The sequence below is a fragment of the Mesoplodon mirus genome (genome assembly GCF_964341445.2).
Source record: "Mesoplodon mirus genome assembly, chromosome: 18".
Lineage (NCBI taxonomy): Eukaryota > Metazoa > Chordata > Mammalia > Artiodactyla > Ziphiidae > Mesoplodon > Mesoplodon mirus.
Genome location: NC_138994.1, coordinates 9,206,534 through 9,232,441, shown reverse-complemented (window position 1 = coordinate 9,232,441; position 25,908 = coordinate 9,206,534). Strand labels below are relative to the sequence as shown.

Sequence of the window (25,908 nt, the reverse complement as noted above, 5' to 3'; positions counted from 1 at the left end):
AAATTCTTGACTTAATTGAAAAGTCAAAATGAGTGCTTCAGAAAAGCCTGTCTCTGGACTTCCCTGGTGGCACAGTGGTTAAAAATCCACCTGTCTGGGAGGCGGCCGCAGAGCACAAGGGAGATCGGCTCGGTGCTTTGTGACCGCCTGGAGGGGTGGGATGGGGAGGGTGGGAGGGAGAGAGATGCATGAGGGAAGGGATGTGGGAACAGATGTATATGTATGACTGATTCACTTTGTTATAAAGCAGAAACTAATAAAAAAAATCCACCTGTCAATGCAGGGGACATGGATTCAATCCCTGGTCCAGGCAGATCCCACATGCCACGGAGCAACTAAGCCCGTGAGCCACAACTACTGGGCCTGCGTTCTAGATCTGGCAAGCCACAACTACTGAGCCCACGTGCCACAACTACTGAAGCCCACATGCCGAGAACCCATGCTCTGCAACAAGAAAAGCCACCGCAATGAGAAGCCTGCGCGCTGCAACAAAGAGTAGCCCCCGCTCACTGCAACTAGAGAAAGCCCGCACACAGCACAAAGACCCGACGGAGCCAAAAAAAAAAAATTTTTTTTAAAAGCCTGTCTCAAAAAAAAAAAAAAATCCTGTCTCTTAGCCTAATCCTTCCTCCCTCTGAAGGTCTCCTGCCTCTACTTTCTCTGCCCCCATGCATGCCCTGCCCCAATCTTACATGGAGAACGAGCTTACAAGTTGCTTTCTCATCTTAGACTCACTTGAGCCTCAATAAAAAGCTGTATGCTGGGTAAAACAGGCATTGGGGGAAAGAGAAACAAACATATTTTGTGTACCTACTAAGTTAGAAGGGTTAAGTAACTTGCCCAAAGTCAAACAGCTAATATATGGAAGAGTCAAGATTCAAACTCAGATCTCCTGACTTCAAGTCCCCAAACCTTGCACTTTCTTCCATTGTCCTGCCCACACTTCCCTCCACATCCTTCTCTTCCCACCCCAATTCCACGGTGAGCTACTTCTGCAGGACCCCTACCTGGCCGTAGCCGGAGCGCAATCCGCTGGGGACTGACTTGAGTGATCTGAGAGCTGTCTCCAGAGCCCTTGTCACTGAGGGGCCTGGCCTCCAGGATTCTGGCCTCGCTGATGGGGAACTCGATGGACTCCAGGGAGCAGTCATCCTTCAGCAGATTCTCCTTCAGGTTACAGCGGGGCGAGCCCGGAGGCAGAGCCTGTAAGACGAGAGGAAGCCCTGTGATCAGAGCTGCGGTGGTTCCCTGCTTCCTGCAGGCTCTGCCACACCCCAGCAGCCTAGAGCTTACCCAGCACTTTGGAGCTAAACCAACATAAATGAACTCGTGTGGTCCTTCCTAAGATAGTCCCTAGGCCTGTTGTACAGAAGGGGGAGACAGAGGCATCAGAAAGGTTGGGTGAGTGCCTGTTCATGGATGGGTAGGTAGGAAGAGGAACAGTACAATAAGAGGCCTGTTGGACCAGTGTTTTTCAAACTGTAAAACGCAACCCACCTGTGGGTCTCAAAAATCAATGTAGTAGGTCTCAACCACCAATTTATTAAAATGCAACATAATAGAATAGAAAGTATCAAAGTATGTAAGTGGTAAAAGTAAATATTGTTTTGGGAAAGGTTTATTTATTTATTTTTTAAGTTTTTAAGTTTCAATCTTTTTTAAGCTTCTTTTTTTTAATATTTAGTTTTTATTTATTTTATTCATTTGTTTTGGCTGTGTCAGGTCTTAGTTGTGGCACAAGGGATCTTCATTGCGGCAGGCGGGCTTCTTAGTTGTAACATGTGGGATCTAGTTCCCCTACCATGGATCAAACCCCGGGCCCCCTGCGTTGGGAGCATGGAGTCTTACCCACTGGACCACCAGGGAAGTCCCGGGAAAGGTTTATATGTTGGGGAGTAGGGTATAATATGTATAATAAATAATGATACACAATGTATGTCTTTCTGTAGGTCAGGGTTAAAACAGTTTGGAAGGCACTGTGTTAAAACACTGGCTGGGGTGTGAGATCCACGAGGGCAGGGACTATGTGTGTCTCATTTCCCCTCTATTCCCAGCACACAATGTGAGACTGACGACTAAGTGCTTGGGGGAGGATATGGGGAAGCAGCAGAGAGTAGGGGCTAAGAGCACAGATTGGCTGAGGCTATATCCCAGCATTGCCTCTTACTAGCTGGTTACTAGGGTGAGTCACCTAAACTCTCCAGGCTTCGTTTCCTCATCTATAACACGAAATAATAATAGCCCCAGCTTCACAGGGATGTTCTGCAAGACCATATAAGACAGTGAGGGTAAAACACATAGCACGGTGCCTGCCATAGGGTAAGGGTTCAATAAATCTTAGCTATTATTGTAACATGTTCTATAAATAGTTCCTGGATAAATTAATTTTGAATAAACTTCACAAGCTTAGGCAAATCCCATGATGTCAAGCCACTGACCAGAGCCTGTCTTAGCACTTTCAGCTTCCTCCCTCACCCTGGCCAAATGGCAGACTGAGTGCCCTTCCAAACACCCCGGTGTGTATCCCACAGCCCTCTGGGGTTCAGTGTGTGTTTCCACCTGAGTATCGAACGGGGGACATGCTGCATTGGAATGAACACTAGAAATCAGGAAATGGGTTCAATCCTAGGTCTGCCACTAACCAGCCTGTGACCTCAGATAAGTCATTTCACTCCACTGAACCTCAGTTTCCTCATCTGTTCACCCCTGTTAAAGAGGTTAGATGACATGGTGTTTTCAGTTCCTTCCTGCTCTGACATTCAGCAAACTTAGCCAGCACCGTGTGGGCACAAGCCCATAAGGGCTTCTTGCCAGGCTGGGGGAACTGCCTGGAAAGCTAGAAAAACCCTCCTTGGACCTATTTCAAAATACCTAGGCCTTCAACCCCACAATCCCCCGCATCCCTACCCACCCCCTCTCACAACCACTTCCAGAAGTCAGCTGAATAACCCATACCAACATCCCAAAACAACTAGTGTTAACATGTATGGAGTACTCACTGCATGTCAGGTACCAAAAGAAGCACTTTACATGGATTATTGCAATCCTCCTGATTACAGTCCTGTAATGCTGGAATTATTATTATTTTACAAATTACAAACCTGAGGCTTGGAGGCTTCACAAACGAGGAACCCAATCTTACAAGTAAGAAATCGAAGGTTTGGAGAAATTAAGTATTTTGCCCAAAGCTACAGAGCTAAGAAGTGGCAGAAGTGAGATGCTGACTGGATTGTCTGACTGTAATTATCCTCATAAAACGGTAAGTTGTATTGCATTCTGTGTAGAGTGGGAATCAAGGCAGAGAAGCAGGAATGTAGAAGAAACAGTCCCGGGAAGAGCCACACCTGAGAATGCACCAGGTAGGGAACAGGATGCAAGATGGGGATACGGGAGGTGTGGGAAGGATAGATAACATTCTGCCTCCTCAGCTCCTCAGGTGACTGGAAGCCATGTTTCCAGGAGAGGGATTGGGCCACAAGGAGACATCCATACTCAAAAAATCAGGACTCTGTAGCTTAAACCCCTCCCGATGCTCGACGTCCCTCTCCCACTCCTGCCCAGCCCTCCTCTGATAGGCGGAAAGGCTTCCCCATGTGGATGGGACCATGAACACCACCAAGAGTACTGCAGACTGAATGTGTGTCCCCCCCAGAATTCATATATTAAACCCTAATCTCCAAGGTGGTGGTATTAGGAGGTGGGGTCTTGGGAGGTGACAGGTCATGAGGTGGAGCCCTCGTAAATGGGATTGTGCCTTTATTTTAAACAAAGGTCCCAGACACCTCCCTGGCCCCTTCCACCATGGGAGGACACGGTGAGGAGTTGGCCATCTATGACACTGAATTTGCTGCTACCTTGATCTTGGACTTTCTAGCCTCCAGGACTGTGAGAAATAAATGTTTGTTGTTTAGCCACCGTCTGTGGTATTTTTGCTACAGCAGCCTGAACGGATGAAGACAAATGACATGAGGACCGCCCTAGCCCAGGCAAAATGTGGAAGGAGCTTCCAGAAGCCAGCAGCTTCCTTCTTCCTCGTCACGGGTCTGAGGTAGAGAAACGGCATCAGCAATGGAAAATGGTACATGAGACTTAAACTTCCTGGTTCAAAAGATCCCAACAGGACATCAGAGCTCCTCAGAGAGATGAAAATCCCCTCCCCTCACCCAGCCAGGTCCCTCTGCCAGGGACAGAATGGCAGAAGGGAGAACTCACGAACACTTAACGTTTTTGTGCCCCAATTCTTGCTGCTTCCGTCCGTCTCTCCCAACCCTTCTCTCTCAGGAAGCAGTCTCTTTCTTGCTCAAAAAAACTCTCTACTGTATCTCTGATTCCAGGGTCCCACAAAACCCCAGAGAGAAAACCTTCCAAAAAAGGCAATGATTGGATGGACCGAGATGCCCTGAGTTGCTGATCCTTTCCAGGACTAAGACAGATGCTGAAGGAGAGAGAGGGAAGGGGGAGCCCAGGAAACACTGAGAACAGCAAGGCCATCATGTATCTTCAGGCTACATCGGTGAAGGGAGAGAATATCTTGGAGGGGGTTTCCTGACCCCCATTTCCTAACGTGGCAGTGTTTATTAGAAGAAAGTTTGAAGTGCCAAGCCTTGCTGACAGTGCTTATGGTTTGTTATGAATTTCGGAAGAAATCTAAACACTAAGAAACAAAAACTGTCTCCTTCCCTCCCTCTCTGGTCACTGACCTCAGGGGTCAGGAACATAACAGGCCTGCTCCTCAGCCACGCTCTCCCTGAGAGCCTGCTGTCCCAGAAGGACACCAAGGCACTGACCTCAACACATCTGGGCCACATTCCTTTCTTAATAACCCAGGCTGAGAAGGTAAAAGGAATGTGTCCAGGTTACTCAGAGAGAAAGCTGGAAGGAGGGGGGGAGCAGTGTTCAAGTTCCAGTTCCCAGTGAAACCAGATGTTACACAAAAAGGGCAAAGATAACCAAGACCCAGGGGAAGAGCCAGAGCACAGCAGTGGGAGGTCCCAGCCCTGTAGCAAGCCCTCTCCTGGCGGGAATTCAGCTCCTAGTCCCATTCTCCATTAATCCCATTTTAGAAACTGGGAAAGTACAGCATGAATAACTGTCATTATTCTACTTATTTCACAGGGTTGGACAGGGGATAAAACTGTGAATGGGAAATGCTTTCAAAATATAAAAATCTCAACGAAAGTCAAATAGACTCAAATCCTTTTGATCTGATATAAACGAATAAATTCAAATAGGTGACTCCTTTTTACTATTACCATTCTAACTACTGCTATTATTGCATAATCTTTCTTGGAGGACAGGAACAATAGGTCGTGGTACATTGTTTTCCCCAGAGTGCTAACAAATGCCTCCAATCCAAAAAAATTAACATTGTTCTCCTGACATCTGGTAAGGACAAGAAATCACTTGAACATACAGAGAGAGGTGTGGAGGAGACAGAAAGGAGAGGAAAAGGAAAGCATTTTAGTTTATGGTTATTGATACTCACACCCCACTGTTTACAGAAGGAGGAGCACTTTTAATATTATACCTTTTTTTTTTTTTTTTTGCGGTACGCGGGCCTCTCACTGTTGTGGCCTCTCCCATTGTGGAGCACAGGCTCCGGACGTGCAGGCTCAGCGCCCATGGCTCACAGGCCCAGCCGCTCCGCGGCATGTGGGATCTTCCTGGACCGGGGCACGAACCCGTGTCCCCTGCATCAGCAGGTGGACTCTCAACCACTGCGCCACCAGGGAAGCCCTATACCTTTTTTTTATGATAAAAAATTGGGGCAAAACACTCAAGATGAGAGTTTGCCCTCCAGATTAAGAAAAAAAATAGGAAGAAAGAAAAAGCAGCAGAGAAGTGAGAATGAAATTATATTAGTGACTAAAAAGGAATTAAACAGCGGCCTAAACCTCCCCCCACCAAAAAGGCAGAGAAGAAAATGAGAAGTAAGTCCTATTAGAGTCTTCTTTGTGAGATCCAAACCCATTCTTCTTGTTTTATCCGTGGATGTCAGGCTGAGTGTGAGCAGGTCTACTGCCTTCTGATGTGCACTCAGGACTATAGAAGAATTCCTAGTATTTCTCTCCACATTAGGGTTGCCAAATTTGGTAAATATTTGGGATATACTTATGCTAAAAGTATTTGTTGTTTGATTCCAATTTAACTGGGGTGTCCTGTATTTTATCTGGCAACCTTAACTCCAGCTCCACCCATCATGACCCCAATGATCAGCCCCTTCCATTAGCAATATTTGCCAAACTTGCTATTGTAACAACCCATTCTGATGCAATAGGTTCAGGGTCCATCCTGGAAACCTTTATATTTAACAAGCACCCTAGGTGATTCTTACCAGCAGGCAAATTTGGAAGGTTCTAGATCCCAACACGATGCCACCAAGGCCAAGACCACAAGTTGAACCTCTCTGTGAAGCCAGCCTCTCTGCTAGATTCACAGTCCAGAGACAGCACACCACCCCAACCCGTATCAGTGTCCAGTCCCCCAGGAACACACCCTATGCAGATGAGCACAAAACTCTGCACTCATCCACGTTGGCTATGTTTTCCTATTACCCAGCCAAGGGCTTGCTATCCACACCCAGAGCTGCTGTCCTCCAGGACCAGGGAAAGCTGAGCCCAACCAGTTGTTTGTCCAGGCACTGCCAACTCTGCCTGTAACAGCCAAGGTAGGAGAGGCAGGGGCAGAGAGCTCTCCAGGGTTGATTATTCAACAAATCACATGCAAAATGGCCCAGATGGTTCACTTTTGGTTTTTAAAATCAACAGCCAAGACACTTTCAGCATTTAAACTGGGTCAGCAGAGGGGAAGCCCTCAGGAAACAAACAGCAGTCCTGTTCAAGTTACAGTCCGGGATTCCCACCTCCCATTTCTCCCTGGTTGACAAATGTTAACCCACACTGGTCTCTGCTCCCCCTCCTCCCCTCTTAGAGAGATAATGGTAGTCATTCACTAAGCCCTTGGCCCTCCCACTTCCCCAGGGTGCTGAGAACTCAGCAAAGGCCAGGAGGATGCTTCACTAACTTCCTGTGTCCCCCTCCCCCTCCCTAGGTCCTGTCCAGGGATTCAATCCGGAGCAATAAATCTGACTTTATCACTCAAAAAAAAAACAAAAACAAAAAAAACAAAAAACACTTTCCTTTTTAAATTCCATCCTCCTAGAAAATATCTTATTGGACCATCTATCTCCTCTCATTAGTTTTCTTTGGTCCTGGATACACCCGTCTTCTCTCTGACTCCATCCCCCATCCCTAGGCTAGTCCTACATTATATTTTGATCCTACCTGGTGCCTTTCCCACCCTCCTTCTTCCCTCCCCCCACCTTGGTATGCCCCATGGGAAAAAATTCACCACGGCCATCAATAAATATTCTACATATATCTCCAAATTCTGGTCACATGACCTAAGGGCTTTGTCTGGTCAGGTCTCAGCATGGCCTCAGCAGGCCAGTTACCTGGCTTGTTCCTATGCAGATCAAGACAGGTGACAGACATTCCAAGAATCCCAGACTCCTCTGAACCACAGTTTCTCCAATTTTGTCTTGCTTTGGGTTGAAGAGAGGGCAGCATCTTTTGAGTGATGCTAGGGCTTCTGCCCTGGCTACCCCACTGCTCCAACCAGCTACAGGCCATCCAATCCAATGAGGCGCCCTCCCCATCCAGCTCTTCCTTCTTCGAGGATTCAGCTGCAGAATTCCAACTTCCTCATAAAAGAAGCTTAATAATATCATGATGGTGACCCAGGGAAGGAGCCTACGGCAGATGAGAAGGGAGGAGGCCACATCACACTTGAGCAGCCAGTTCAGCCCAGAGGGGTGGAGAACCTACGGGGGTGGCGGGGAAGGGCTCCCTCAACCCAGCCCCACCCCCAACTCCCAGCCCCAGGGAATATTTCGTTTGCTAAATGAAGTCAGTGTGGCCCAGATGTTGGGCAGCTGCCTCTGGAAGCAGTTCTCGTGCTGAACTGCTCAGAGGCCAAAGCAGTGTGCTGGGCTGGCCTCTGTCGTTCTGGCTGTCCTCTCGTTCAGGGATAAACACAGCCTCTCGACTCCCACCCCCCACCAGCCTTCCAGGGAGGTTGCCTTTTTAGGAAACTCAGCAGATTGGGAAGAGAAGCAGAGAGAATGAGGGCCTGAGTTAGAGCAGTCACAGAGCTGCAGAGGGCAGGGACAGAGAGGGCGCCTCAGGTGGCTGACACGCAGCCAGGCCAGGAGTTCAGGTAACCAACTGCCGGGGACCAGGCCCATGACTCAGCCCCAGACTCTGTAATCACTGGACCTTCTCCAGCCACACTCACCCCCCAGCTCTTGCCAGCTCCAAATTCCCATCCCAGCCACAAACACAGCCATTCCCTCAGACACACTCATTCCCTAGGGCCCCAGACACAACAAATCCTCTGCCTAGACACAGCTAACCCTTTCCTGTCACCCTCCTAGCCTCACCAAATAGGCCCAGCTCTTTCTTTCATTGACACCTTCCCAAGAGAAGGAAGGAAGGAGAGGAAGAGGAGAAAGAAAGGGGAAAATGTAAAGCCATGGGGGTCCAGTCATCAGACAGGAAAAGGGAAGAGAAAAGATCCTCTGTCTAAACAGCCCCCCACACAAGTGCAAGACCCCTCTCTTACTTGCCTTTTAAAAGTTCTGGAATGTTCATAAGCCAACATCCCCTTTGTACCTATAACCCTCTCATGCCTCCCTTTTTGAGACCCAAGGCCCTGCTTCTCGGGATGTTGCACCCCAACAAAAATCAAGCAAAGTGTGGTAAAGGATGGCAATGGCTACAGAGAGGCCAGCAGGCCTAATCACTCTGCCTAAGGCCGGGGCCACGCGATACACTCTGGATGGCATTCCCAGCAACAGCCCATGACAGCTCCCTTTGACACCCATCAATGGGAAGGCTTCTTCCTAGTTTTGCTCAGCAGGGACAAGGGGCTTGTATACTTAGGAGGAAGGAGATATCCCCATGGGTCTGTCTCTACACAAAAGCAGCTAAGTCTGGGGAAGAAATAAAGTCGGATATCTGCTCCTTACCTCATCTGAGCACCAGGCACACATGGGACTCACAGCCAGACATTGCTGGCAGGAGGTCACACCTCGTGTGACACAGATGTTGGGCCCTGCAACAGAGAGACAGAGGCATTAGTATCTCATTTGACATGACAAAGTACCTGGTCTTCCCCCATCCTTTCCCAGCTTTCCCAAATGCCCAGGTTTACAGCTCTCAGATGCACACAAATACACCTTAACCATCCCATAGACATTTACCAAACACAGGCTGTTTGGTAAGGGAGAAGGAGAATGAGGAAGGTCAGGAGAAACTCATCACAGCCCTCAACTGATGAGGTCACTGTGGTGGCAAGTGATGGAGCAAGTGTCAGATCATAAATGATGGAAAGGCTTTAATTAACAACTGATTTGACACCTACATTGTACAAATGAAAATCTCAGGCCCAGAGCCATGGCAACGTACCCTCTCTCCAATTATTCTAGTGACTTAGTCACAGCCGCTGCACAGGGAATTCAGAGCCCGGATGCACTAACATTAACACACAGTCTAAATATGGGGGTGGGGGGTGACTGCCATGGCAGTGTCCTACTGGCCTGCCAGGGGAAAGCAAATCTTCTCAAGCTTCCCAATACATATATCTTGGGATCCAAGTATATAGAATGCTTTAGGGAAAACCGCAGAAATATTAGAAAAAGTTGACTGATATAAGCTGGAAGTGCATGGAAGTTTGGAGTTGGAAGACCTGTATTTGAATTCTGAATGCTCTTCTTACTAGGTGTCATGACCTTGGTCAAGTTAGTTAACCTCCATGAAGTGATAATATCCGTCTCATAGGATTTGTGCAAAGAAGTCAGTGAGGTAAAGGAGAAGCACTGGGTACACTACAAAATGCCACTCAAGTGTGAACAGTCTTCATACTGTCAAAGGACAGAGAAAAAGCTGCAGGGAGGAGCAGAGACAACCAGAGGCAAGAAAAGAGCCTTGAGAAGCCCAACCAGGAAGCAAACCCCAGACATTTGCCTGGACAGAAGTCCCCATCCTCCCTCCTTCCCCCAGCTTAGCCTTCCTGGCCTCAGTCAGGTAAACCTCCAGGGCCCCAGGAAGGCCTTTTGCAGTACAGTCAGCCCTCCATATCCGTGGGTTCTGCATCCGCAGATTCAAACAACCACGAGTTGGAAATATTCAGGAAAAAAAATTCCAGAAAGTTCCAAAAAGCAAAAGTTGAATTTGCCACGTGCCAGCAACTATTTACATAGCATTTACACTGGATTTACAACTATTTACATAGCATTCACATTGTATTGTAAGTAATCTAGAGATGATTTACAGAATACAGGAGGATGTGCAAAGGTTATATGCAAACACTAAACTATTCCTGTAAGGGACTTGAGCATCCTTGGAGTTTGGTTGTCAGGGGAGCCTGGAATCCATCTCCCACAGATCCCGAGGGACGACTGTGCAAAGAGCAGAATGAGGGAGACCCATTCCTACTATGACCCAATTATCTTGACAATTACTTTATCCAATCTTCTAAAGTGGTCCCTTGCCCCCAGTTCGTAAGACCAGCAAATATATTTGGGGGAAATCAACCTCATCACTGTGATGTTTTCCCAGTGTCCCTGAAACTTTTTATGGAGCTGTCTCAGTCCCTTTTAAAACAGCGTGGCTGAACTCCCTTTCAACATCTGGGGAAAAAAAAAAAAACACCCAGCAAATGTGTGTGTACACACATACACAAAATATTGTTAAGAAAAATTATCCAAAATGTGGAAATAGGCAAAGGGAGTACTGGGTGTCCTTTCAAGGTAATGCAAAGGGTTGACTAGTAGACCCACCATGCTTAGGGATTATCTGATTTTCCAGGGATGTGTACATTTGTTTGACTTCTATCTTATGATTCTGTAAGAATAGAGGTTGGCCTGTAGAAAACCAACAACAATGGAGAGCAACGTATATGATTCTTATCCAACAGCAACGTAAATGATTTCTGTCATAAAAATCCAGAAAAGGTAACCCCCAAAGGTTAAGGTTTATTGCCTTGTAGAACATTAACCAATTTTGAATCTGTTAGGTAACTGATTTCAGCATTCCTTTGACTGACCGACTATAACTCCCTTACTTGAATTCTCTTTTGAACTAGTCAACATCTTATTGGTTCCCTCATTATGTTGGATGAAATCTTTGACACATGTTCATTTTATAGTTGTATGAGAATCATACTTTTAACTCTTTGAAAACTGTACTTTAACAGTATCCATCTCAGGGCAGAGTGACCTAACAGAAAAGGTACACACACAGTCAGTAGACTGTGGTCCTAACTGAGTCACCCACTAATAATATAGCCTTGGATGAGTCATTTAATTCCTCTCAGCCTCAGTTTCTTCACTCCAGTATTCCCAACTTATAATTATTTATGTATCTGCCTTAACAGCACTGCCACTCAGTAGATTTTAAGCCTCTTGAGGCCTGTCCTGCCCAGCCCAGCCTCAGTCCTTGCTCAAAGGAGACACTCAATAAATATATATTAGAGCAAATTGAGAGGTATTGGACTAGATCAGTTTTGTTTTGTTTTTTAAGCAACTGAGCTCATTTCTCCAAATTATGCATAGAATTCCAATATAAAACAGGCAAATGGGTTGAAACTGTTCCTTGGGCAATTTAAATTTTCATTGTTCTCCACAAAACACTAGATTATATGTGGAGTCCTTGAAGTGCCTTCTGGAAGCCCTACATTTCCTCAGAGCCCTGAGTCTGTCTAACTTCAAAGACCTTTCCCAGGACTTCCCTGGTGGCACAGTGGTTAAGAATCCACCTGCCAATGCAGGGGACATGGGTTTGATCCCTGGTCCGGGAAGATCCCACATGCCACGGAGCAACTAAGCCCATGTGCCACAACTACTGGAGCCCGCGCACCTAGAGCCCGTGTCCTGCAACGAGAGAATACACCGCATTGAGAAGCCCGTGCACCGCAACGAAGAGTACCCCTGCTCGCCACAACTAGAGAAAGCCCAGGCGCAGCAACAAAGACCCAATGCAGCCAAAAATAAATAAATAAATAAATTTATTTTTAAAAAGGCCTTTCCCAACCCTAAAATTCTGCAAGTGATAGGCTACTGTGAGCCCCTGAGTAACCTCTGGGGCTCCAGCCTCTGACTGACTCCAACCTAAGCGTGTGATACAAGGACTGCGAGGTGGAAATTACGGGTGGTTCCAGACCTGGCCCTAAGGCACCAATGCCACCTCTGAGTTGGCGTGGCCCTCAGCCATGTACTGTCTCTAATGGAAGAAAAGTAGCCAATCTTCCCAGAGCTGCCAGATTCAGAATGCCTGAATGTTCAGAACCAGCAATGCATCCAGAAGGCCTCTCCCTACATGGGCTGCCCGGCCGTCTGTTAGCTCACAACTGCTCTTTTCTCAGCCAGATGGGAACTCATCCCCCCTTTACTGCCTTATTGGAAGAGTTCTGAGAGAAGCATAGCCTGCACTATTTTAGGCATCCCTTTTTGAAGTTTCCATGAGAATCTACATCCATGGGAGTAATTCTGGACATAAGTGACATGGATTTTCGGTAGGGAGAGAAGCACAAGATCGCGGGCACAGTCAGAAGAGAGAAGAGGGCCGTGGGAGGTGTGGGCGCTGTCTAATTATTTTTTGAAAACTTTTCCCAGTCTATCCATTTAGCCATCCATTCATTCTCAAATTAGCATTTCCCCATGAGTCCTTGACTCATAGCCACAAAAGAAAGCCTTACCAGATGTGAAATAAACAACAGCAGGCCCCCCTGCAGTGAATGGGCAGTCCCTGACCCCAGAGGATGATATAAGCTGCTGGGACTTATTCTTTAGGAAGTCATGGCTGGGGAGTCACGGTTACCCAGCTCCCCTTACCTCTCCTTTTTAATGAATCACAGGTTGATTTCATGAGAATCAATGATGCCCCCCCCCAACCCGTTTCCTGGGATGCCCCCCACCAAGACCTGCAACCAAAGGCAGGTTCCCCAGAATGCAGTGGCTGAAAGTGACTGACTCATCAGAAGTCTCTGCGCCTGGGCCATGCTGATTCAATGAGCCGTTGCTCTGAGGCCACCCCTTCCCCCAAACATGTGGAAGGAGTTTGGGCCTCTGTTTCCAGTCATTCATAAGGCCTATGTTCCTGCCCAGCCTCGGAGGCCCAGACTCGGCTCTGCTGGAGAATCAAGGATCTTCATCAGAACTTTGTCACTGGAACAAATTAACAACCCCTAGCACCCATTTTCTTGGACAGCTTAGCCACAGCGAGGCAACAGGAGGACGGGCCCTGGTCCTCCCGGTGTAGTTATAAAGCAGCCAATCCCGGTCGCACTCTGAGCACAACAGCTGGCAAGACAGAAAGTTCTCAGTAAAGGCTGCTGCTGCTACGGTTTCTATTGTTTTCATTGTTGCTGTTTTTATCCTGAGGCCCACGCAGTTGAAGGCAGGGGATCAAAAATATAATCTAGGAGGGATGGCCAAGAAGAGAAGGCCAATTAGAAAACATAGGCAAGACCAGCAAAGAACTTTGCCTGGAACGTAGAAGTAGAAGGCTGTGGTTTGACACATCAGCCCAATTCACAGAATCAGAAGAGAGACAGAGGGTGGGGAAAATGGAGGAAAAAAAGGGAACAAGGAAGGGAGTTGGAACCAGCGGAAGTCATAATGAGTCAATGAGAGATATTTTGAGGATATGCTGTCCAATTAGACAGGATGTCAGAACACAGGAACGGGCCACCCCAGTGAGGCCAGGGGACTCCAGGAGAGGGCTCAGTCAGCAGGAGAGGTGTTCAGTGGAAGGGAGGACTGTCCATACCGCAGACACCATGGACATCTCTCTTACTATCTGCAGGGAGGAGTTCTGGCCTGGGTCTCCAGCCCCGCCACTGACCTTTGACTAGTGACTTCTCAGATAGGTCCGTGGGGACACTGGGTGACTCAGGCAGTGCCTGATCTTCCATTGCAGTCACCTGGCTGGGTGAGTCATCCAAGAACAAAACATAGGCTAACGGTGCGATGGATGCAACGAGTGGTTTCTCTAGAACACGCTGTTAAGAAAGTTGATCTTATTTTTGTTCTTTCATTTACATGCAGCAGCAGCTCAGTAATCCCAGGAAGGGGAAGAAGACAGGAAGGTGGGATTCAAGGTAACACGTACCTCTGTGCTCTGAGCAGAAAGCTTCAGTAAGCATCGCCCAAAGCAGTAGGGAGTCCAAACTACCGAACAGAAGGCATGCTGATTTCAGGGATTTTCAAATGTTTAAAAACAAAGTGCATCAGAGCCAATTAAATATGGTACTTAACATCAGAAGCCGTTTGTGTACAATTTGCCTCGACCAATATTAAAACGTGTTACGGGTTGAACTGCGTCCCCCAGAAAGACTTGCTGAAGTCCTAACCCCCAGTACCTCCAGCTGTGACCTTATTTGGAAATAGGGTCTTTGCAGATGTGATCAAGATGGGGTCATTAGGGTGGGCGCTAATCCAACATGATTGATGTCCTCACAAGAGGAAAACACCACGTGAAGACACACAGCGAGAACTCTGCCGTATAAAGACAGAGGCAGAGATTGGAGTGATGCAGCTGGAAGCCAAGGAACGCCAAGAGTTGCCAGCTACCACCAGAAGCTAGGAAGATATGAGGAAGGGGTCCATCCAGCATCTCAGAGGGAGCATGGCCCTGTTGACACCCTGATTTCAGATTTCTAGCTTCCAGAGAGAATAAATTTCTGTTGTTTTAAGCCACCCAGTTACAGCAGCCCTAAGAAGCTAATAATACAAAATGCATTTGCATTTCCATAGCATATATGACATGATTTTGAGGAACACTGCTCTGAAATACTCTGCATGATTAAAAAAAGCTGGCCTAACCATTTTGTAATGGTTAACCCACCTATGGATAACAGAAAAGTGTTTACTTTTCTTTTATACTTTTCTGCTAACATATACCAATGGTGTTGGCATTCATTCATCCACTCACTTAACAAATATTCACTGAGTACCTACCTGTGTCTGGCACTCTGCTAAGCACTGGAGACACACTGATGAAATAAACAACCCCCTTACTCTTGTGGAGCTTAGAGTTTAGTGAAAATCAAACATGCTCAACAGAAAGCCAAAACATACACAACGAAAAAGTACAATTTCAAACAGGGGCAAAGACACTAAGAAAATAAAGCAGGACAAAGTGTCAGTAAGGGGAGTGTGTCTCCTTTAAAGAAAGGCCTCTCTGAGTGATATTTCAAAATGATATGAAGGAGTGAGTCATGGGAAGATCTAGGGGACGAGTATTCCAGAAAGAACCCACAGCAGCTAGATGGTCCTCAGCCTCTTAATGAAACAGCAGGAAGAGAGAGGGAAGAGGATAGAGATAGAGAGGCGGTTGGAAACGCAGTCAGAGACCACAATACTGGGAAGCAGTAGCCATGGTGGGGAGTGTGGCTGTCATTCTCCATGTGGTGGGAAGCCGCTGGTGGGCTGTGAGCAGAGGTGAGCCCAAGAAGATCATCCTGGCCACGAAAGGAGGGCAGGCAGTAGGGGAACAAGACCAGACAGAGACCAATTAGGAAGCATTACAACCATCCAGGCAGCAGATGGCAGGGGGTTGGATTTGGATGGTAGTGGTATCCATGGCATGGTTAGACCCTAGATGTTCTCTGAGGACTTGCTGACCCACTGGCATGAGGGACACGACCGAAAGACAGGAAGGATTTCTCCCTGAGCACGTGGGTCCCCTCGGACAAAGTTCAAAGGTACTGACCACTGGCCATGCCCTTTCACTGACCTTTCTTCAGCCAGTAGGCACTGCCCTTGTAAGCGAAGCCATATCATGTCTTGTTATCATCTCCAACTGGGATAATTAAGTCACCATGTTTTATGCTGAACACTGCATAAAAAGGACAGAGTCCTGTCTTCTGTGTAGTTATTATCTAAAATTAACACCCAGCCCCTGGAAAACACCCTGAGGGCAGGGGGAGTAAAACGATGAACAGTGTAAGGGTGGATGTGGTGGGGGAAGCATGGTGGTGGGACAGCACACAGGAGGCCTCAGGTCTAAAACCACTTTTACCGCTCCACTGGCTGTGTGACCTCAGGCACGTCCCTTCATCTCTCTGGTGCTCTCTCTAAGCTCCAGTGACTCTTTGAGTCTCTGTCACATCCCTATTCGAGAACTTATCATTGTTCCCTCCTATTTAACAGGTGCAACCCAGCCACATCAGCCAAGCACTGGAGACCTTCCTTTCCCCCATGCTCCCAAATATGGGCGGAACACTTACCTCAGGAGTTGTTAGGATTAAATGAGATAACATAGATGAAAGAACCACGGATAGCATAGTGGATGCTCAGTAAATGCTGGTTTCCTTCCTACTTACCTTCATGCAAATCACTTCCTGCACTAGGAACGCCCATCCCCCCCACACCCCTACCCGCCTCAGGGTCAGATGAGAGAGGGTCCTTGGTCTCTACAGGATACAGTGAAGAATCACTGGCCAGGAGACAGGAGCCCCCAGGGCTAGACCCCACCAATGCCACTAAACTAGTTGTGTTATCTTGGGCAAGTCACTTCACCTCTCAGGACCTCCTTTTTTGCTTCTCTGTAAAACAAACGGTATTACATTAGATGATTTTCAAGCTGCCCAGCCCTGGACGTATATATATTCCAAGCAGAAAGCATCAACAAGCTGACTAATACTCTAGGAAGCCTAACATCCCAGGGCCCAAGACCCCTCAATTATTGCACACATGTCCATTTCTTCCTAACGGACTAACTAATATTTGATTCAAATGTTGCATCTCAAGTTCTGGAAAATGTTATCAGCACAGGCCCCACCTCCCATCTGACTCATTCAGTATAGAAAAGAGGCAAGCCCATACCAAGCTCTGTTTGAGGCCCAGCCCAGCAGCACCCTTTTGGTGACCTCCTTGGCATTCAACTGTCCAATTCTGCTACTTTTCCTCCTGCGGCTCATATCTTGTGGGTATAAACAGCAGGCGGTGGTGTTGTCACCAGCCCTTGCTTCCAGCCTGTCTTGGTAGGAAGGCAAATCGGTCCCACCATTTTGGAGGACAATTTAGAAAACCTATTAAAATTAAAATTTTAAATATTCGTGTCCTTTGACCCAGCAGCTTTCGTTTAAGAAATTCAGCCTGCAGAAACACTTGAACAAAGGTGCATAATAATGAACAAGGATGTCCCCTGCAGATAATTGGGGGTGATCCCAATGTCTATCAACAGGGAATTGGTGAAGAAAATTCAGGTATATCCATATAGCAATATGCCTTCTGGCTAGAGTTACAGCTCTTGGCATAAGTAGTAATGGAAGGCCATGCACTGATATAAAAAGATGCCCACGGTATATTATTAAGTGACAATGATCCTACTGTGGATGATTCTGCTTGAGAAACAACAATAATGATAAATCATTATATACGGTGACATATACATAGGAAAAAAATTCTGGAGTAACTGTCAACAGTGGTTATCTTTATGTACAAGACTACAAGGGACTTGTACTTTCTACATTATTCTATTTCTGTACTGCTTGACTTTTTTTTTTTTTTTTCCAGCCGTGCCATGCAGCTTGTGGCATCTTAGTTCCCTGACCAGGGATTGAACCTTGGCCACTGCAGTGAAAGCGCTGAGTCCTAACCACTGGATGGCCAGGGAATGTCCTTGATTTTTTTTTCCCCCACAAAAAGCTGAATTCGTTTTATAAGCTAAAAAAAAAAAATTAAAGCTAATTTTAAATGTCTTCTCTTCTGCCTCAGTCTCCACATTTGCATTCATTTAAATGTAGGCTCCCCAGGGCATGCCAGGCTCTCTACAAGCAAGCACCCTCAGCACCAAAACCCGGTAACCTCTTGGAATCCCAAAGCTCAAGGGGAACTCCAGAAGAAACTTGGTCCGGCCCACTCCCACAGCCTTCAGGAATCTCCCAGGAGAGTGTGGTCTATTCTCAATTTGTAGGAGCCCCAGAATGAAGGCACCACACTCCCTCCTCTTCCACCTTCCCAGGGAGTTGGTCAAACCTGCCCCTTGCAGGTGGCTCCAGCCCAGGTTGAACCTGGAGGAGTTTATCACGTGCAGTGGCTAAAGCAGGGGTTTGGAATCATCAGCGGTTCTCACAGACCTGGGTTCCCTCTATCCAAGAATCCCATCAGCAAACAGATTTAGGGTTGACGACAGGGACTTTCAAAGTGGCTACTGAGTGTGCCTTTTGCCAAACTTCTGGAGCTTTCTTCCAGGGCGAAGTTTTTCAAGCTTGCTTTTAACTGCAGACCTCCCTTTTTTCCCCCCACAAAGAAATCCTTACACGGACTTCCTCATTATTAATCAGCTAAAGGAAAAACTTCTCCAATTGGTGGTGGGGAAGGGCAAGAGCAAACCGACGTCTCTCCCTTTGACACATTCACCCGTTTGCAGCCCTTGAGACCCCAAGAGCCTGAGGCGCAGAGGTAAGATGACTTGTTCAAAATCACCCAGCAAATTGACAGAAAAGCCTGTAGAGCCATGAATTGCACATTGGTTTCTCAATTTCAGACCCACAGTGCTTTTCACCCTGAGGGGTTTTTCTCTATATGAACAAAAAAAGTGGCTTTTGTAAGTTGAAATAAATGTAACACAAGTTTAGGTAAAAGAATAGACATACACATGAGAATTATTACATACATACATACCCATGAGAATTATTACATATACATATTACATATGCAAGTTTAGGTAAAGGAATACACATACCCATGAGAATTATTACATGCATTATTACATATGCAAGAATTATTACAAATGCAAGATTTTACAAAAATATGAATAGAACACACCATGTAATTAATAGTGAACATTAGGGGGGAACAGAATTAGAGGGGAACCAGCCATTTACTCTCCAATATGTGGCTTTCATATAATGAGCATATATCACCTCATTCGCCCCATGAATGTTTAAATAGCTTTACTAGTTGAACTAAGAAATGCTGGCAGGGAGGAAGAGGAGTCTTTTTATGGGAACATGAAAGAAAACCAGAAAGGAAGACTTATGGTGGGTTGTTTTTTTCAGAGATGCTACCCCAAATTTTAAAAGGTAGAATAGCCCCAGTTTACTTAGCTTCTAGCTCCAAAGATTGTGACATACCATATTTGACCATATTTGCTTTTAGGACCAAGGATAATAAGAGTGCTGGTTGCAAATGCATCTATCCAATTTCAAAATTTAGAAACTGAAAGCTGGATCTGGGTTTAACAGATATAGCCCCCTGCTTTCAGGGTAACTGTCTCAGAACCTGAGGAAGACAGAGTAGCCTGGGATAACCTCTTAGCATTCTGATATACGCAACAACATGGATGAGTCTTGAACACATTATGCTAAGTGAAAAAAGCCAGACTTGGGCTTCCCTGGTGGCGCAGTGGTTGAGAGTCCGCCTGCCAATGCAGGGGACACAGGTTCGTGCCCTGGTCCGGGAAGATCCCACATGCCGCGGAGCGGCTGGGCCCATGAGCCATGGCCGCTGAGCCTGCGCGTCCGGAGCCTGTGCTCCGCAACGGGAGAGGCCATAACAGTGAGAGGCCCATGTACCGCAAAAAAAAAAAAAAAAGCCAGACTTGAAAGGCTACACACTGTATGATTTCATTGATATGACATTCTGTAAAAGGAAGAATTGTAGGGACAGGAAACAGATCTGCCAGGAAATAAAGGTGGGGAAAGAAAATTGCTGACAAGGAGCTCAAGACAACTCTTTAGGGTGATGTATCTTGATTATGCTGATGGTTACTTGACTGTGAGCATTTGTCAAAATTCATAGAACTGTACACCTAAAAAGGATGAATTTTACAGTACATAAATTATACCTAAATAAACTAACTATAAAGAAAAGAGTGTTCCTGGCGATACTGTGTGCATGCAGAGAAAGGCAGATTTTATAAATATTTGCTGCAGAGTCTCCTATTTAAATAAACACCAGCAATTCACACAGGGAGAACAGGCAGTGTCATTTCCCTGCTTCCACCTGCATTTCCACTTGTGACCTGAGCTCCATCAGTCACAATGATTGTCGCACTCAGAAAGGGCCAGGGGTCAGGAGAAGAGAGAAGAGGCGATGGGGTAAAGCACCAGGCCAGCTCTGTGGGCAGCAGAGGGGGCTGGGTCAAGCCAAATGGTTGATCCCTGAAGCCGCTCAGTCATTCCCCCAGTTAATTATCTGTCTGCTGATTCATGAGTTGTGGTTTCTGTGGGCATGCTTCCTGGCTATCCCTGCCAAAAAGGGCAGAAGGAGTCTTAGGGCTGGGAAGGGATGATAACCAGAGATCCTGAGTGGGGTGGGGAGTTGTAGAGGGGGAATTTCTACTAGGAAATTCCAGGGTCATATCCAGACTCCCCCTCCTCACTGTTACCTCCTTGCCCCAATTATGTTGTGCCCAGGATACCTCAGCCACTCACACTCACAATTTTGAAGGTGGTAAAGAAGAATGCTGCCCTCCTGTGTATATTCTCCCAGGAGGTGGGGGGAAAAGCAAACACTTCACAGAGGATCCCCTGAGTTTCCAGCACCCTCAGAGCAGAGGTCTAAATGGTGCAAAAGTATAGAGGTCCAAATGCCCAAAGAACTCGTGGTCTTGACTGTATTCTAATATCCTCCAGAATGTCCAGATGGAGCACTTGAGGATCGTCTATGAATGAATACAGATATTCAAATATTGGGTATCTTAAGGCGAGGCACATCTCCTCTAGATGCCTTTTCATAGCTTTCCATAGGTACGTATTTTGCCACCTATGTGTCAGCCACTGGGCATAGAGTGTCAAACAAAATAGACATGTCCTTCTTCTCAAAACCTGTGAATGTATTTTACTTTCTTCTTTTCCCAGGGACAGGACTTAAGGTTTTCTCATGGATAAAGCAAATGTATGGGCCTCTCTTCCTCTTGGACTCTTCTGTGAATTCTTATTGCGACGGAGAGGCTGAGATATGCCAAGCCACAAATGCAGAATGGGTTGAAATAAGGAGGAGTCCCCTGTCACATAGGCATGGGAAAAGGGATCCCATGGGTCTCATTTAGGAACCTGGATTGTATTCATGCATGAAGCAGTAGCAGCCTTACCTCCAATACATTGTAGTTGCTAAGGATAGGAAGAATAATGCCATTTATTGAAAACTTTTTTTCTGCCTTTATCTCATTTAATTGGCACAATCATAGAAGTATTATTTCCTCCACTTTACAGATGAGGAAACTGAGGACCCAAGAGATTAAGTCACTTGCCCAAAGTAAGACACATAATAAGAGGCAAAATCAAGAGTTAAACCCACATCTAATTGGCTTTAAATCATAGCTGTCCCCTTCCCTAGCCAACAAGGCTTCCTCCTATGTCTATCCAGGCTCTGAGGGTTCCTGCAGAGGGTTTCAGTTGGAGAGTTTCCAGGATATAAATCAGGAGGAGAAATCAGCACCTCAGCTCAGAACTAATCAATTTAGATGGTGATAGCAAACAAAACTTGTTACTCAGTAGCTCTCAGGTTAGAATAAAGAACCATATTTGGGGGATTCCCTGGTGTCTCAGTGGTTGAGAATCCGCCTGCCAATGCAGGGGACACGGGTTCGAGCCCTGGTCCGGGAAGATCCCACATGCTGCATTGCAACTAAGCCCGTGCACTACAACTACTGAGCCTGTGCTCTAGAGCCCGCGAGCCACAACTACTGAGCCCGCGTGCTGCAACTACTGAAACCCGTGCCTAGAGCCCGTGTTTTGCAACAAGAGAAGCCACCACAGTAAGAAGCCCCCACACCGCGACAAAGAGTAGGCCCTGCTCGCTGCAACTACAGAAAGCCCGTGTGCAGCAACGAAGACCCAATGCAGCCAAAAATAAATAAATAAAATTAATAAATTTATATTAAAAAAAGAACCATATTTGGGGAAGCCACAAGACCCAAGAGCTCTTGAGTGAAGCTAAAAAGATCACCTTTGCACATAAATTCCAAAACTCAAGTCTACGCTGAAACAACCTCTCTATTCCCCATATGAGATTCTCCCACTCTGGGGCGGCCCCTCTGTGCCACCCCCACCCAGTTCTGTCTCTGTCTCTTCCACACTGTATCCCAATATAGCTCTCCAACTCTTATCCTGTGTCTGCTTCCCAGGGATCTGATGTTACCTGCAAGCCAGCCCCCAACACTGAGATGGGGGATTTAACTACAATTGCAACTGCTTTTACTGGGGGCTTATTACTCTGGAGGTCTTCTCTAGAGCCCATGCTCTTAAATATGACTCTACCCTGCCTCTCAGAGGGAGTCTGAGGCTAGCTCAGTACAACCTATCACCACTTCTGGAATCACCCCAATCACAACAATGAATCTGTGAACAGATCCCCAAGAGGATATTTCATGCAAACTTAGGTATGTCAATGCAGTGGAATCCTCTACGGATTATTGAAAAAAAAACAGATCGACAAAAGGCATACTCAGGGGTGGAGAGAGAGACACCAAAATAACAAATAACAAATACGTTCTTCATTTTCACTAATTGATCCAAGCACCATGCTAGGCTCTATCTTGTGTTACCTTACTTACTTCTAAAACTGTAAGAAAATATAATGATTAGATTCAGAAATCATTACAAAATTCAGGAAGCTGTAGATGTGGAAAAAAAAAAAAGCAAAAATGTTTTAAGTTCATGGAAGCAGGCATCTCCGTGGGAGACAGCTGAATTGCCTCTGGATTTCTCCATTCAGACAGCATCTGAACCAAGGCTCTAACCTCTCCCAGGGCTGAATGCTGGATATTCATAATTCCATGCCATGGTCATCAGGGTGCTCACTGCAGGCTAAAGACATCAGCTGACCTGTCTGAGCATCTGTCACATGGGAAGCTTCAGCAGTAATAACTTAAACAGCCCCCTATATATTATCTCTAACTCCTTCATCAAGTTATGGGTCATAAATTGTGGTGATGATTTCATGAGTGTATACTTATCTCCAAATTCAAGTCATATACGTTAAATATATACAGCGTTTTGTACGTCAATCATACCTCAATAAAGTGTTTTTTTAAAATGATGCTGTTGCCCTCTCCTGCACAGTCTCTTATACATGCACGAGTCTTGAAGGAAGTCATCAAGTATTTCTGAATAGCTATCTTCCAAATGGCCTTAGCAATAAATCTTACTTTTTTAAAAATATCTTCTGCAGGAACTAAATTGCCTTACGATGAGTACTACTCTTTTCACTAAAAGTAGGTGTATGCACACTTGTGCGTCCTCTGCAGAGAAACACAGCGGACCAGGAGCCAGAGTTCTCCCTGGGAAGGTCACCCAGGCTCCGGAAAGATCACGGGCAGCACCCGTGGGCTGTGCTCTGCTCTGCCCCTCCCAGCACCAAGGAGGCCGAATGCCAACTGCCTTGGCAGCTGATAGTGTGTGCAGCAGTAGGAGAGACAAAGCCAGGGAGCCAAGCCAGCTCCAGGGACCCCTGGCGTAGCAGCTCGCATACAGTAGAGATTTTTCGGATGCTGGGTCTGTCCCGGAAGCTGAGGCACCGCTGCCACCCGAGGACACTGTAGGAGGCAGAGCCCTCATCCTCCTCCGAATCGTTCTCGCGGGGAGCCGCCAAGCAAAAGCCAAACAGAAACTTGGGAGAAAGTGTACACAAAGAGAAAGGGGAATGTCGAGTAACCGGCAAACCCGGGGGCGCACACACTCTCATCCGAGAAGCTACAACCGCATCCCTCTGCCAACGCGCGGGAACAGCCCCGGGAAGCCCCAGCTCGCCTTGGCTTCCAGAGCCAGTCTGCCTTCGGAGGGACGGGACCACCTGCGATGCGCGCAGCCGGGGCTGAACTCGGGGCTCAGAGATGCGCCCACCTCACCGCGCACGTTGAGACCGCCCGGAGCAGGCGCCTAATCTGGCTAAGGGCTTCGGTGTCCCGGAGGACCCGCCCCTAGGTAGCCTCTCGCGTTTCCCACAGCGGGGCCCGGAAGGTCCCCAGCTCCGGGCTCCGACAGCCCCAGGCTGGCCCCGCGCACTCGGAGCGCAGCCGCGCAGGACCCGCCCGCCAGGTTTCCCCGCTCGAAGTCTGCACACTTGACTGCGTCCCCGCCGCGCGGGAGCCTCACTCACCTCCGACGCCGACGCCCGCCAACGCCCCCAGCACCAGCACAGCGGCCCACAGCGGCCGCGCTCGCATCTCGTCCGCTGGCCGCCGCGCTCCGTCTCGGCCGCGTCCTCCTACCCCACAGCTAGCAGCGGCGCCCGCGGCCGCTTTTCCCGTGGCCGAAGGGGAGGGGACGCAGGGGGTGGGACGCAACGGGGCGGGCCGTGGACTTGGCGCTTCCTCCCCTCTGGCACTTTTCTGGACCCTCCACCGCATGAGGGGAAGTGAGAAACCGCCGCTCGTTTCTCGACACTTCGGCTCAGCCGGCGAGGACCGGCCGGTACGCAAGGCAAGACTGGGACCGGAGGTGGGGGTCGAGGTCGCGTCTTCCGCAGACATCCTGGTCCCAGGGTGCGCGCTGGGCACTTGGAATACTTAGAAAAGCCAGGAGCCGCTGGCACTTTCCCCCTGGAGACACCCACGCAGCTTTCTCTTTCCCCTGAATTCCTTGGGCACTTGCCCTCTGTACCTTGAGTTCTGGTCATTCACACATTCCTTTAATTGACAAACCTGTTGAATGCCTACTCTGTGCCAGGCACCGGTTTAGTCCTTTATTATTCACTAATTTTTATCTTGGGTTGGTTCGGTTTTCAGGTAAACTGTAAACCTCTTGAGCACAGGACCACATCTCAAGCTGTGTAAGCACTTAATGTCCAGAAAGGGCCTTTCTCTACAAATACTTGCTTGCACAGGGTAAGTATCTGATAAACATTTCAAGACACAGTCAATATACTACCTCCACTCAAACTCACAGGCTTTGGAGCTTTATCTTACTCTCTTCAAAGGCCTCCTGCCTCTGCCGAATCCTACCTATTGCTCTCTGGGTCCTCCCCAAACTAGAAACATCAGGAGGCTCAAAGGGGCAAAATGCTAGGGCTGTGAGCAGGAGGCCACCAGTGGCAGGGGCTGGTTCAGGCCGCCTCAATGGGACACTCTAAGCATGATTAAAAGCAAGGCCTGAGGACTTCCCTGGTGGCGCAGCAGTTAAGAATCCGCCTGCCAGTGCAGGGGACACGGGTTCAAGCCCTGGTCGCACATGCCACAGAGCAACTAAGCCCGTGCGCCACAACTACCGAGCCCATGTGCCACAGCTACTGAAGCCCATGCGCCTAGAGCCTGTGTTCCGCAACAAGAGAAGCCACCGCAATGAGAAGCCTGTGCACTGCAACGAAGAGTAGTTCCTGGTCGCCACAACTAGAGAAAGCCCGTGCACAGCAACAAAGACCCAACACAGCCAAAAATAAATAAATGAATAAATAAATTTATAAAAAAAAAAAAATAAGGCCTGAGGCGTCAGGCAGGATTTGGACATCTCTCCAGCTCTTGGGCTCCCCTAAAGGCTTTCAGGCTGCCCCTGGACTTCCCTAAGCCCTCTCCTGAGACACACAAGATACCTGAAAACTGGCCCTGCCTCAGATGTCCAGCCTCATCTCCCATCCTAGCCCAAGAAGATACTTAGCATTCCCGAACACGCCATGCCTCTCTGTCTGACTGATCTTACTTCCTTTTTCCACCTGGAAAATTCCACTTCTCTCTCAAAACATCTCAGAGGTCACTTCTTCCATGTAATCTTATCTGATATCCCCCTTCCTTCTGCCCTACCCTCAGCAGAGATGGGCATTCCCTCCTCAGACCTCCCAAACACTAGGCTGCACCAAAAGAATAGCGCACATCAGCAGAAGTGTCACTAGCAATTTGCAAGGAGGCAGGGGAGGAGCCAGCCCACAGTGGGTAGATGGGCTTCCCGACCTGAGGACAATAT

At 47.5% G+C, this 25,908-nt stretch overlaps 1 protein-coding gene across 1 annotated transcript in view; it reads right to left on the bottom strand.

Moving 5' to 3' along the window:
* The window catches only part of ITGB3 (integrin subunit beta 3), a gene marked incomplete at its 5' end in the record, with an annotated part of 52,084 nt that extends 27,599 nt beyond the window's left edge, over nt 1–24,485 (bottom strand). The window contains 7 exon segments of the mRNA XM_082604956.1: nt 1,008–1,203; nt 9,029–9,114; nt 24,113–24,317; nt 24,319–24,396; nt 24,398–24,429; nt 24,432–24,456; nt 24,459–24,485. Coding sequence (XP_082461082.1) covers nt 1,008–1,203; nt 9,029–9,114; nt 24,113–24,317; nt 24,319–24,396; nt 24,398–24,429; nt 24,432–24,456; nt 24,459–24,485 — 649 coding nt within the window.
* Between the last annotated feature and the right edge of the window lie 1,423 nt (nt 24,486–25,908).